This window comes from Festucalex cinctus, chromosome 17, assembly GCF_051991245.1.
Source record: "Festucalex cinctus isolate MCC-2025b chromosome 17, RoL_Fcin_1.0, whole genome shotgun sequence".
Lineage (NCBI taxonomy): Eukaryota > Metazoa > Chordata > Actinopteri > Syngnathiformes > Syngnathidae > Festucalex > Festucalex cinctus.
Window position 1 is genome coordinate 2,357,718 of NC_135427.1, and position 12,929 is coordinate 2,370,646.

A 12,929-nucleotide genomic window follows, 5' to 3' on the forward strand; every position below is an offset into this window, starting at 1 on the left:
TACACTAGACATGTCCGAAGCCACGCGTCATATAATGTATTCCATGACATTTAACATTATAATTGCTTGACCTAGTGGGATTTATTATGTATAATAAACTAACACTGCATATTCTCACTTGCACTGTGACCATTATGACTTACATGCAATTTCAGCACAAAAAAAAGCTGAAGCAGAACATCCACAACTTTTTGTGGCTCTCAGTTTGTCACTCTTGTGAATTTGAAAGACAAAACCTGACCGTAATGCTTTTTATCTTCTGTTTTCCTTCCAGCGAAGTAAGGCTAGTGGGGCGGCATCCTGCGGCTGTGCAACCAGGTGGATGCTTTGCTGAACTAACAAGGCGGCGCCAAGTGTGCGCTTGTTCTCGCTGGGTGGCTGCCTGAAATGTCAGCGCCGAAGGAACAGATAGGTGCGAGAGTCTAAACATAACCTGCTGTAAATCACACACACATGTAGGTGAGACAATATGTGTGTGTGTCGGAGGGTGGGATACGGCCTTGTCTGCGTGTGTGTGTGTGAATTGTGACGGGGCAGCATGGTAATGGCTGGTCAGCTGGTATGGCGAGTATTCAGGGCGGGGGCTGTGCATTGTCCTCTCATGGCTCCCCAACAATGCCCCTCTGAGCAGCTCGCCACACATCTACCAGTCACGGGCCTCTCGCTCACCCTCTCTCGCCGCTGCTTTGCTTTCCATCGGCCATATTTATTCAGCCGGGGCGAGGCGTAAAGTGAGACGCGATGGTTGTTGTGAGAGCCGCGGCGCCCCTGACCATTTGGGCGAAGGTCAAGCAGCTAGAGAGACCCCCCCCCCGCCGCCACCCACTCCCACCCATCCACTCGCCATACTTCAAATCAACATACATACATACGTCATTACATGATGCACACACTGAATAATTTATAGCTCCTCATCAGTTCTGAAAGGCCTTTTTCAAAATAATGGGCTCACGTCGTGGTGTATGTGTGCAAATAACTAATGACATTTTATGATGAAGTGCCAAAAGATTGATAGTCCATCTAATGTTTAAGTCATTGGAATGTCAACATTACGTATGTCATAAATAAAAGAGCCAGTGAATCCTGACAGACACACTCCAAATGTCTACAAGTTCAACAAGGCATTTTTTTTTTTTTGGTCAATTGCACTTACTTCCTGTTGGAGTAATTTGTCCTAAAACATTTGTCCATATGCACTGAAAAGCATAAATAACATAAATGTTTTGGATGAACAGGGTGTAGAAAAAAACATTGTAAATATGCAAAATTATTTGCTATTCACTTCCCGCTGGTGTCACTGTCCATATTGAATTATGTATTTCCCACTTTTGTTTCTGAATAACTAAAATATTTATTTTTTGTCCCCAAACAGTGTCCATTTTTTAGAACATATATAGTACCTAAAAAAATGTTTTTGATTTTTTAAATCAGAATAACAAATATTTGGGATAAAACAGGTAAAACAAAAATAAAAATATATATTCACATGTTCATCACTTTTCAACCTCCGTTGGTGGAATTTGTCACCAGATTTTTAATAACAAATATTTCAGGAAAAAAATAATTAAAAAACAACCTGGGAGATACAACTGTATTTCCTTCACTTTTCATTTCTCACGTAGAATTTCTCCCAAAACACGAAATACATGTCTAAAAATTTTGTGATTTTTGTATCAGAATAGCATCAATTTAGAATAATAAAAATTGGAAAGAAAACTGCTTTTTATTCACTTTACAATTCAAGCAGGTGGAATTTGTCACAAAACTCTTGTCCATGTCCAATGGAAAACGGTTTCTATGGAAAGTGGATGGAAAACAGTTTCGACTAACTTTATGAGTTTTTTATCCAAATAACAAATATCTCAGAAAAAAGGGGGGGTGCTTTTTCAACCATTGAAATAGTAAGAGATAAGTGATGATATTTGTGATAAAATGACAAAATTTTAATTGCCGATCTCATGTTGAGGTCATAGGAATGCCAATATGATTATGTGTATGAAATGAGCTGTTTACTTACTTTTCCACATTTGTATTCACCAGTGAAGGCTTGTAAAAAGACGCCTTCTTGTGGACGATGGGTGCAACTGTATCTGGTCAAGATGTGGAAAAAGACACAAAGATGAGGAAAACACAGAAAGGTGAGTGTTACAAAATCTGTATGTGGCAAATTCTTGCAGATGATTAATAAAACAACATCAGTTTAAACAAATGGGAGAAAAAACGTCTCCGTGCATTACCTCCAGTCACATACAGGGGGCGACAGAGCAACAAGGTGATGGCAGGAGCTTTCTCTGATTGACGATAAAAGCTGTACTAAACAGTTAAACACTTGGTTATTCTGGATTAAACATAAAAAAATGTATTTGATTTATATTAAAAATATATTGTGTTCAGTAATTTACTTAAATGAGATTGTTTGGCTTAGAAATAGACAGACATAAGACGTTGGCATTATTTCAACCCAACTCTGTTTTCCCCTCCCTGACTCTTGCATGTACGTGACGTATAAGTGCTGGCGGTCGGACATCAGCCGCTCACCTGGCTGAGGGGGACTCAGGCTAATCTCAAATCCGATTAGGCTCCTTATCTACTCAGTCCCGCTTTTATGTGCTTTGGAGGCAACTGAAATACTGTGCAAAGAAGAGACAGCTTCTTTCACCCTAACTGCACCAGAGATCGGCAATGAATGTCAACTAAACAGCGACGAGTGATAAATGTGATGATGATTTAATTGATCAGGGGTTAAATAATCTTGATGATTCTTATCAAGACAGTTTGGGTGAGTTCATGCTTCAAATTTAGCAGGAAAAGCTCGGAGAAGTCATTTACGGTCCATTAATGTGTGCTTGGATAAATTTGGAGCCAAATAATCCACACAGACACACTCCAATCTTCACATGTGTGTGGATATTATCCCAATACTATTGCCTGAAAATGTGCACACAATTTCAAGATTTTGTGAATTTATATTTAAATAACAAATCCAAAGTTGAGACACAAACCACTCATTAACACACACACACATGATTGTTAGGTCGGGGCATGTGCAGAGTCATCCCATGTCCGTGCATGTGAAAGCAGTAAAGAGCATAATTGCCTTGATCCGGTTGTCGACTTAATCTGGAGCCTTGTGGCCCTCGCTGTGTCTTGGGCCTCCTTGACGCAAAGTCAAAAGACGACAAGACTAACACATTTTCTCACACAAACACCAAGTGATTTTATTAGTTTTTCTAAACATACAGCCCATATACATACATTTACATGGATTTTGATATTTATATATATTGACAGATTACATTATATATATGTTTTTAAAAAAAAAGGTTTAGTCATTCATCACCATTTCTACACTATGTACAAAGACCGCCACCCCATATACAGAGACTGAATGAACTTCTGACAGGGGACTTGAAGAGCTTTGGGGGAGGGGCAAAATATTTAGCTGCCAAATTCATTTGTGGCATAACATTCCTATTAACAAAAATAAATAGCTTTATCTCTTCAGCTGGCCTGTGAATGTCTCGGGTTGCTGCGACAGGGGGGTTGCATAGTAACCACCATCCCCATCCAAATTGATTTCAATGGATCTCATTTGCATAATGTTGTGGAGTCTTACATTTCCTCATCATTTTGGTTAACTATGTCTCCGTATTCACTACAAATGTAGAGTAAATTGAAAAAAAAACAATCATGTCACAAGTCCTTTTATTTCCATTTGGGCGTGGTGGCGGTGTCAGTTTTGGCAGGGTGTGAGGGGACTCACAGGTTGGTCGCTCAGCTCACTGTGGCTACGCCTCCCTCCTCGCCCCCCTCCTCCACTTTACCGCCTTTGCCCATGGCCTTCATTTTGGCCATGATGTCGGTGAACGTCTCCTTGACCGTCTTCTCCAGGAGCCAGCCCTCGCTCTCGCTCTCCGGGTCTTCGGGGTTGACCAGAGTGGACAGCGAGGTGTCGACGTATTGCAGGCCCACCGTCACGGCGATCTGTGACAGGACGGGGGGGGGAAACGTGGTTTAAGTAAACCAAAATGGATTGCAATCACTTTTTTCAGGGAATTACTGTAATTCCATGTCATATTTCCTGAAAATTATGTATAAAGTCCAATATAAATCTGGTTAGTTTGGAAGAAACTGTTTTAGTAGCTAGCTAGCTAACTAGCTAACAAACAGCAACGCTTAATTTTGATTAACGCTGTCTGAAACGTATACATTGAACAATACAACTTCTGACCAAAGTAAACTTAAGTAAACCAAAATGGATTGCACCTACTTTTTCAGGGAAAGGGAATTACTGTAACTTCATGCCAGATTTCCTGAAAATTATGTATAAAGTGCAATATAAATCCAGTTTGTTTGGTAGAAACTGTTTGGGTAGCTAGTTAGCTAGCTACCGAACAAACAGCAACGCTCAATTTTGATTGACGCTGTCTGAAACGTATACATTGAACAATACATTTATTATTGCGGTTGTAAGCTGTTTTTCGGAACCTCATTGTTGACATTTTGGTAAATTAACAGTCTTCTGGAAACCTCAATCAAAATTAAGCTTTGCTGTTTGTTAGCTAGCAGCAAAATGAGTAAGACTGAGTTGAGGAATGTCATGTAAAGATGTAATATTTTCATCTGGATCTTCTTGACAACTGACGTAGTAGAAGTGTAGTTTTAACTTTTTTTTTTTTTTTTTTTTAAATAATCTGTCCAGTAAACGGTCAATAATATTGCTCCACTATCTGTGTCAGCATAGTTCACTTGCATAACCATTTTCAATCTGAGCTTCCTCCAAGTGGATCAGCTTCCAGGGACTCGCCCTCCATCCAGGTTTCTAGAGCAAACCGCCGTCTGCTAGGATTTAAGACATTACCTAAAAGTGTCTGCAGCCCAGACAGGAAAAGTCGGAGCCAATTTAAAGCAGCCACAAAAGAAACACCAGATATTACGTCAACTTGTTTACAAGCTTCGTCGACCACGACAACACACAGAAAGTTGAGTCCGGTGAGGGATTGGCGATGGATTTGTACTCTTTTGGGAACCGTTACAGGCGAAAAACTGAAGGGAAGGAGGAATTATTTTTAGATTGTTTAGGGAAGGGGGGTGGGGGGGCAGCAGCAAGTGGAAATGAGGAAAAGGAAGAAGGAAGTAGGTGATGGGAACGCCAGCTCGGTCAAGTGTTGCTCACATGGCACCATGCGATTAGGACAATAAAGTCATACTTTCCTCAAGAATTTCATACAATGTTCACTATTTTATGAAAATTAATTGTATGTTTATTAGGGATGTAACGATAATGGTAATATCGTGATATCGTATTAAAACTGCCACAATATATCGTCGTCGTCATGTCACGATATGAAAAGCAGCACATATGTAAAAAAAAAAAAAGTCAGGTTGATTTCCACTTGTGCAGTTTTAGCACCCTCTGGTGGCCAGTTTTTTTTTTAGTGCAGTTTAATTTTCACAAGGCAGGTTTTGGCCCTTCTGTGTTTAAAATCCACGCTAATGTCCAGATGAAGGGGAACTTATCTCTTTGACTGCCAGTCGTTATAAAAGCAAAACAAAAAAATCCACAGTGCCAGCCTCTTTGGAGCATTTTAACTCATCTTTCAAGGCAAAAAGAATATTGTTTGCCTTTACTACATATACAATGTGGCTACGAAATGAAAGATCGCATCCCATTCATTGGAATTTTACTAATCATCATGAAACGTCTTTGGCAGTCAAAGAGATAATATGCTTTTGAACAGAGTCAATATGTGGAGGAACTCAATTTATTGTATTTATTAATTTCTTATTTAATGTAATTGATTAGTTAATTTATTAATTTTATTAATAATAAAACTCCCCACAATATCGTGATAATTATCGTATCGTGACCTTCATATTGTGATAATATCGTATCGTGATGTTTGGATATCGTTACATCCCTAATGTTTATACTTATGGAGGACCAAAAATGCCAAAATAAGAAATACAAAAAATAAATGAAAGTGAAAATTAAAATGGATATTATAAAAATATAATTCAATAATTAAATACAAAAAAATAAATAGAAATGGAAATAAAAAAAAAAATAAAAAAATCAAATTTCATGATGCATTTTATGCTGACGGCGTCTGCACCATTAAATAAATAAATGAGAGAGTCTTTTAATTTATTGATTTACATTTAATTTTATTTATATATTTATTTTTGTATTTATGTCCACATTTTTTTTTGTTGAAACTCGCTTTATTTATTTTTTTTACATTTATTTTCACTTTTCTGTATGTATGTCTGTATGTATGTCTGTCTGTCTGTATGTATTTATTTATTTATTGATGTTGGCATTTCTGGGCCTCCATACTTAGGATATGCTGCTGACCTCTAGCATGGTGACCAGCAGCACCAGGGCGCCGATGGTGGTCATCATGCCACCGTAGTAGGAGAGCAGAGCGTCGCGGCAGCCGCTCTTCCACACGTTGAGGTCCTCGGTGTAGTGGTCGTAGCTGTAGTGCGCCGAGTTGTTGGTCATCTGCTGCTGGATGCACGGCCGCGGCGAGCCTGGGTTACAGCAGCTGAAGGGCACGCCGTCCATCAGGTACTGACCGTCCACGTTGCTCCCAATGCGGCTAGGAACCAAATATTACACTTTTATTAGTGTATAATGTGCCATACGGAGTAATGTACTACGTTGTGAGCCTAATAACATTATTGCCAGTCATTTTTAACTTAAGTGTCAAAACATCAACAACAAATATCCCCCAAAACTGCTTGCTATTTCTTTGTTTTTTTTTAATGCATGTTTTGATTCTCACATGCAACTATGCTAGTAGGCTAACATTGTAGTCGTTGCTAATGTAGTTAGTTTGCAAATTTAGCTTGCCATGTAAGAGAAAGCAACAACAAAGATGCTACAGTTCTGTATGAAGGCAAGTTTCATAAAAATAGTTTTCAGACTCGCTAGATGGCGTATACAAAAAGAAAAGAAAAAAGTAGATATGTTGTGTGTTTTGTATTTTAAAAAAATACAATAAATGTAAATAAAAGGATTATTTATCTTAATTTTTATTATTGGGCTTTAAACAATTGTATTTTAATCTTAATACAATTTTATATTAATATTACAAATATTTTACAAAACACTTAAAGTTGTATTTATTCAGCAAAAAAAATCTTGACAGTATTTATTATAAGCACTATGGACCGCTGAACTTCAACAGTTGAGCACATTCAGCAATTGGAACATCCTTGATTAACCTTCGAGTTAAGCGTCAACAAAGCAATGCAAAGTGTAGTAATTGTTCCGCCGACAGCTTACTGACGTTTGTGGGTCAGAGTCGGAAACACTTAATCCAGAATCAAACCGAGTAAACCTCTTTGATTGCGCAGGAAACGCGACATATGGGTCAGTGCGCAGGACAGCAACCGATTTGGGGCCTAAAAAGAATCCACCAAGACTTTCAAATGTTTAATAAACATTTCATCTTGATGCCAGAAACGGCAACAAAATAACTTTCCCTTCTTCTCCATGTAACTGCAAAGCCGTAAAAACGTCAGCAAATTAGCTTTCCCAGAGCCCAGCGGGACTGATTGGACAGGACACTGATGCTTGAAGCGCTAATCCCGGCGATTTACCAGTCATGGTTGGAACACTGCAAAGAACTGGCACAACATTAGGTACACACCTGTGACAGGTGTTTTTCATATTTTGCACTTCCTCCTATGGTTAGGGGGTCATTTCTAAAGTCAAAAAATAATACAAATATATACTATTCTGTAGAAGTAGAGGGACCTACCTGACCTACCCTCACCCCAAATACACTTATACTGAACTCAGTTTCAGAGAACCGCCACCTCCATACCCCTCGGGTCACATAACCACTGTTATTTCTATATTAACACTATCAGAAGCACTGACCCACATTTACAATCTAAATTGTAACATCTCTTCCATGAAATGGTATCAGTTTATTCCCAACAGTCTAATATCTTCATTTCATAGCATTTCTCTGAGCTGCACTGCTACGTTTGACTTTTTTTGTCCAATCAGATTATAGCCTCTATGCATTGCCATGCCAATGTAATCTGCCCAGAGCCTTGGGAAGCAATAGTCCTGGGTGATGTAATTTAAAAACTGTAAACAATGGTACTGTTTTTTTTTAACCAGTCAAATTCAAATTCATCCTCTCAAAGTCAACGAGCTGACCCCTGATGACCGCAGCATTATTCTGTCCTCTGATTGGCAGGCAAGCCATGTTTGATTAGCAAAACATCCGTGGGAATCTGCATACAATAATACATTTAACTAGACAGTGCAATTTCTGGAAAAAATTGCGTGGGAATGCCAGATAGCTGAATGCTAATAGCTGAAAAATGAGAGGAGAATAAAATGCGATAATAATAATAATAAGTACGAATGAAGAATCCCAATAACATACATGCTTCCAGTATTCCCACAATAAAGGTTATAAACAACATATGTGGGAATGCTTCCAGCATTCCCATAATAATCAGCATTTCTGGTGATTACGATGTATTTTACAGTACTTTTTAAATGTTTTGTCATGTTATTAGATAAATATTGTTTTTGAACCGCTTCCGTGTTTTTGTATAGTATTGACGGTTAAGGACATGATAAGTACCAATTACAACGCAAATGTCACATCAAATTCATAGAAACATTCCACTTACTCTTTGACCTCCTTGGCGCTGAAGTCCAGGTAGCGGTTGCTGACCCACTGGATCTCGAACCAGTCCCGATAGTTGTCGTTACCACAGCAGCGGAACTCCATCTGCATCAGGTCCAGCGTCCGCTTCATGTAGCAGCGTCCCGGCGTGTCTGTGTCCTTGTAGTAGCGCATGCCGTTGCGTATGCCCTCGGCCAACGTGAACTGCAGCGGGATGCGCATGACGAAGCACAGCAGCGCCGTGACCACCAGTAGAGCGTTGAAGACCACGCACCCCAAAAGGAAGTTCTTGAGCATGGGTTTCCACTTGACGAACTTGGTGGGATCCAAGGAGTCGTAGCAGATCTTGCCACCGAACGCGTTGATGCCGCACGCCACGAGGCCCATCAGGATGAGAAGGTTGGGCAGGAAGTGGCTCTCGTTGTTGTCCATCAGCTCCGAGCGCTTCTGCAGCTCGATCTTGAAGAAGAGGCCCATGCTGAAGACCAGCACGCCGGCCATGACGGCGAACCAGAAGAGGAACCACACGCTCTGGGCGAGCTTCACTCGCTTTTTCAGATCAAACTTGACCTTCATCAAAGCCATTGTTCAGACTTAGACGTAGATCCTAGGAGAACTTCTAGAAGGTATTTTTTTAATAACCCAATCGTGGTTTGAACAGTCTCCTTTGGTGCGTCAGTAATCCATCGGAGATCATTCCCGTCGTGCCCTGCTCGAGCCCAAGTATGTTATTCATTCAAAGCCACCGCCATTGCGCCCCAAATCTTCCCCGTTTGATGCCTTCACTTTGCTTGGATTTCGCCTGGAGGATTTCTGCAAGGATCTTCATGACTAAACTCGCCAAGTTGCAGTACGTCATGCTAAGCTCCTGTAAGCGGCCTGATCCAATTTGCGAGGAAAAAAAAAAATCCCCCCGCACAAGATGAGCCCGATTTGAAGCCGCCAGCCCCGGGTGCCTTAATTGGTTTGAGTGATCACGCGGTCGCCTCGGTTACCTTCATGATGGGAGCTCCAAAGACGAGCCAGCATGGAAGCGCCGCTATTCCGGGAGTCATTCACAGTCGCAGGTCTGCAGGTTCAAGACAAAGCGGATGTTTTAACTGCTGGAGGCCATTAAGACGTCATCAGTACTCACAAACAAACAATCTAGCCAGTAATATACTTTAAGGGAGAGGAGCTAACATCTTTCTGGGTTCAAATGGATGATGGACATGAAAGGGTTGAAACAGCGAAGCTTCCTGCTTGTTGTTTCCAGTCAAATTTCATGTGGAGCGTAAAAGATATAAATCGGTTTTGTCTCATTTACCATATCTCCACAAGTTTGACCTTCTTAAAACTTTATTTGCACAAAGAAAAATCAAAATTCACAAGTTTGATCCAGGATTAATACATTTCCTGGTTCATTTGAAAATGGTCACCCTTATCTTGCACATTTTACATCATGTCAGCAAGACACCTAAAATTGATCAACAGTACCTTGCCATTGTGAGGCTTCAAACCGTCAGAGGGGAGGGGCCAATGAGCTTATGATGCATTCGAGGAAGTCGGACTTTTCTCATTCGAATTGCCCCAGTTCTGACCTGAAAGAGTTTGAGGCTAATGTAAACAAAGATGGCTGATTCTGATGAATTCTGGTTGTATATTGACGTTACTTATTTTGGATAACTAATGTAATATTAAAGGGAAAAATACTGTGGCTACATGAGATTGAAGCCAGTCGTTGATGTCAGGATCTCCCGGTTTAAAGGGACATTCCAGTGCACACTTCCTGGTTAGAAAAGTTGAACTTCCCACCTTCCTCAAATGCAGCATTAGTGTCAAGTGGACAATAAATGTATTGATTGATTCATGGATCGCCCTTTTGATGTTCAGCTCCTTGTGAAGAACAGCCAAGTTGTGCAAAAAGTAGAGAAAAAGTAGATTGTACTTTGATCTGTAAAGGTAAAAATGCATTTTAAATTAACCCATTAATTTCACCCAAAAAGCCCAATGTTCCTAACTTTGTGAGTAGTGTATTTTCTAAGTAATTTGGGTGTGAAATAGGTCAATAAGTTAAAGTTAGCAGTTGAATATATAAATAAATAAATAAATCCCCCCAAAAAGTGCTGTTTAAATTGGACTACCGTAAAATAAAAAACAAAATGACTAAAAATGCCTCAAAATTTAAATGTGGGCTCCCTAGAAGTAAATAGTATCACTTAAAAAATGACCATGACTCCCTTAAAAGCTGCACGTGTTAAAATAAGACTATCATACATCCCCCAAAAATTACATTTAAAACTCCTATTAAACCCCCTGAGTAATAATTCAGGTTACACTCTTTACACATGTAGAGTATATAACATTTATTAGATAATCAGACAAGCTTTATTACAGTTTACACCTCCTTTCAATGCATTCAACATTGTTAAATATGTAATGGCAAAGTTTGTCATTTAAAAGGCACTCTGGGGATCTTAGGGGTCCCATGTGGTCTTCCGGTCTCCTTCGGGAATAACGGTCCAGTTGGGTGATGGCGTTCCCGCAGCGAGCCAGTTAAAGTCGTCCACCTGCTCCCAGTTGTTCTGCTTTGGGTCCAAGCCGGCCAGGTGGAAGTCCTCATCCAGGTTGGGATAGGCCCAGGAGTACGGCGCAAAGCTGACGCCATGACAGTCCTCCACGATAGCGCGGCTGGTAACGTGCAGGTAGATGCAGGTGTTTTCGGTGTTGTGGGTGCGCAGCTGCTGGCAGGCCAGAGCCAAGGTGCTTCTCTCACAGTGGTCCACAAACACAGAAGTGGACACGGGCCCACACAGGATCTCGCAGCGATCGATGTGCTTCAGGTGCAGCGTACTGGGCGTGCCGTACAGACGCACTTTGCAGTTTGACAGGTGGGACAAAAGCACATCCTCTTTCTGGATCTCCTCCGCTGTCATCACGAGGACCATGTCGCTCTTGTTAGAGAGGCCGCACTGTGCACCAGCAGGATCTCCTTCCACTTGTACAGCGTTGTGATCTGCAGGTGGAGAGACGGCAGTGTCCTCCATTGTGGCTGTTGACGCCTTGGTGCGACCCCGGAAGCCGAATTTCTTCTTAGGCACGGCCTGTTCCCTCGTCTCGTTGAGGTACGTCTGCAGTTTCTGGAGAGCCACCTGGGCCTTCCGCTGGTCGTAGGTAGTCAGAAACACCATGCTGTCGTTGAGTAACTTTTGCAACTGGACCGTTTTGCTCGTAGCTTCCTCCAGCCTCTCCGCCACCGCCTTTTGATCCGCGCCCAAGCAGCCGCACAGCAGCTCCTCCACGGCAGCCCGCTCGCCGTTGAAGGTGTTGAAGAAGTAGTCGACGCTCTCCTTGGCGACCGAGTGGTTCTCTTTGGCTTCTTTCCGCCGCTCCGCGTCCTCCAGCCTCGCTTTTTGGCGCTTCAGTAGCCGCTCTTTCATTGTTAACGTGTCGTTACGGCTCTCCAGTTCGTCCGCCTGAACCGCTTCATCTGCCGCTTCCATGTTGTCGCTTTGTGATGATGACAGTGATTCTTCTTCGATTTTGTTATGATGGCGACCTGCGCCACCTGCGAAAGATGGCGGCACTACAACGTAAACAGTAAATATAAACCGGGCATTTTTGGCATTGAAAAGTTTCCGTTTTGTCAGTTATATTATCTAATAATCAGGGGGAGGGGTGTTATTGTTTTGTCTACTCGTACAAAAGAGTGGGAAAACATACCTTAACCCGTTGTAAGTGCAGTAGAGGAGCAGGGGCAAGCTGAAAATACTTTTTTCACAGCAATAAACATCTTATATGACTTTAATGTCTGTTGATGACGAAGCATAATTATAATTATGCTCTTTGATCAGGACAACATGAGCGTCCAAAGATACTGACTTAATAGAAAACCCAACCTTAAAAAAAAAGAAAAAAGAAAAAAAAACTATTTAATATTTGCAGGCCCCATTTATAGTTTTTGGTGTGTGTATTTGTACACTATTCCAGAATACTGTGGTCCCTGTGATAGATGATGCAACATGAAAATACTGTGTAATAATAAATATTAATGGGCTTCCTAGGATGTTAGGTAAATGTAATGTTCATATGTATGTATGAATGTGAGTGTAAATGTTTGTGTGCCCTGCAAGTGGATGGCGACCAGTCCAGGGTTACCCTCACTTTTAGTCTTACCCATGAATTGATGGATGGATGGATGGAAGTTTTTTTTTTTCCAAATATTTTGACCCCATTTGTATAGCTTTTAAAATATTAGAAGCAATAAGACTCCCATGGTAAGTGATG

General features: G+C 40.9%; 2 protein-coding genes across 2 annotated transcripts; both read right to left on the minus strand.

Annotated features, from left to right (window-relative positions):
• Positions 1-3,192: 3,192 nt before the first annotated feature.
• Positions 3,193-9,559, minus strand: LOC144005230 (peripherin-2-like). Its single transcript, XM_077503258.1, has 3 exons — positions 8,668-9,559; positions 6,359-6,605; positions 3,193-3,984 (listed from the first exon to the last, which is right to left on the minus strand). Exons 1-3 carry the CDS (start codon positions 9,246-9,248, stop codon positions 3,775-3,777), a joined length of 1,038 nt encoding a protein of 345 aa, XP_077359384.1. The 5' UTR covers positions 9,249-9,559; the 3' UTR covers positions 3,193-3,774.
• Positions 9,560-10,982: 1,423 nt separating this feature from the next.
• Positions 10,983-12,190, minus strand: LOC144004851 (tubulin-specific chaperone C-like). Its single transcript, XM_077502482.1, has one exon. The coding sequence runs from the start codon at positions 12,143-12,145 to the stop codon at positions 11,120-11,122; it is 1,026 nt and encodes a 341-aa protein (XP_077358608.1). The 5' UTR covers positions 12,146-12,190; the 3' UTR covers positions 10,983-11,119.
• Positions 12,191-12,929: the final 739 nt, after the last annotated feature.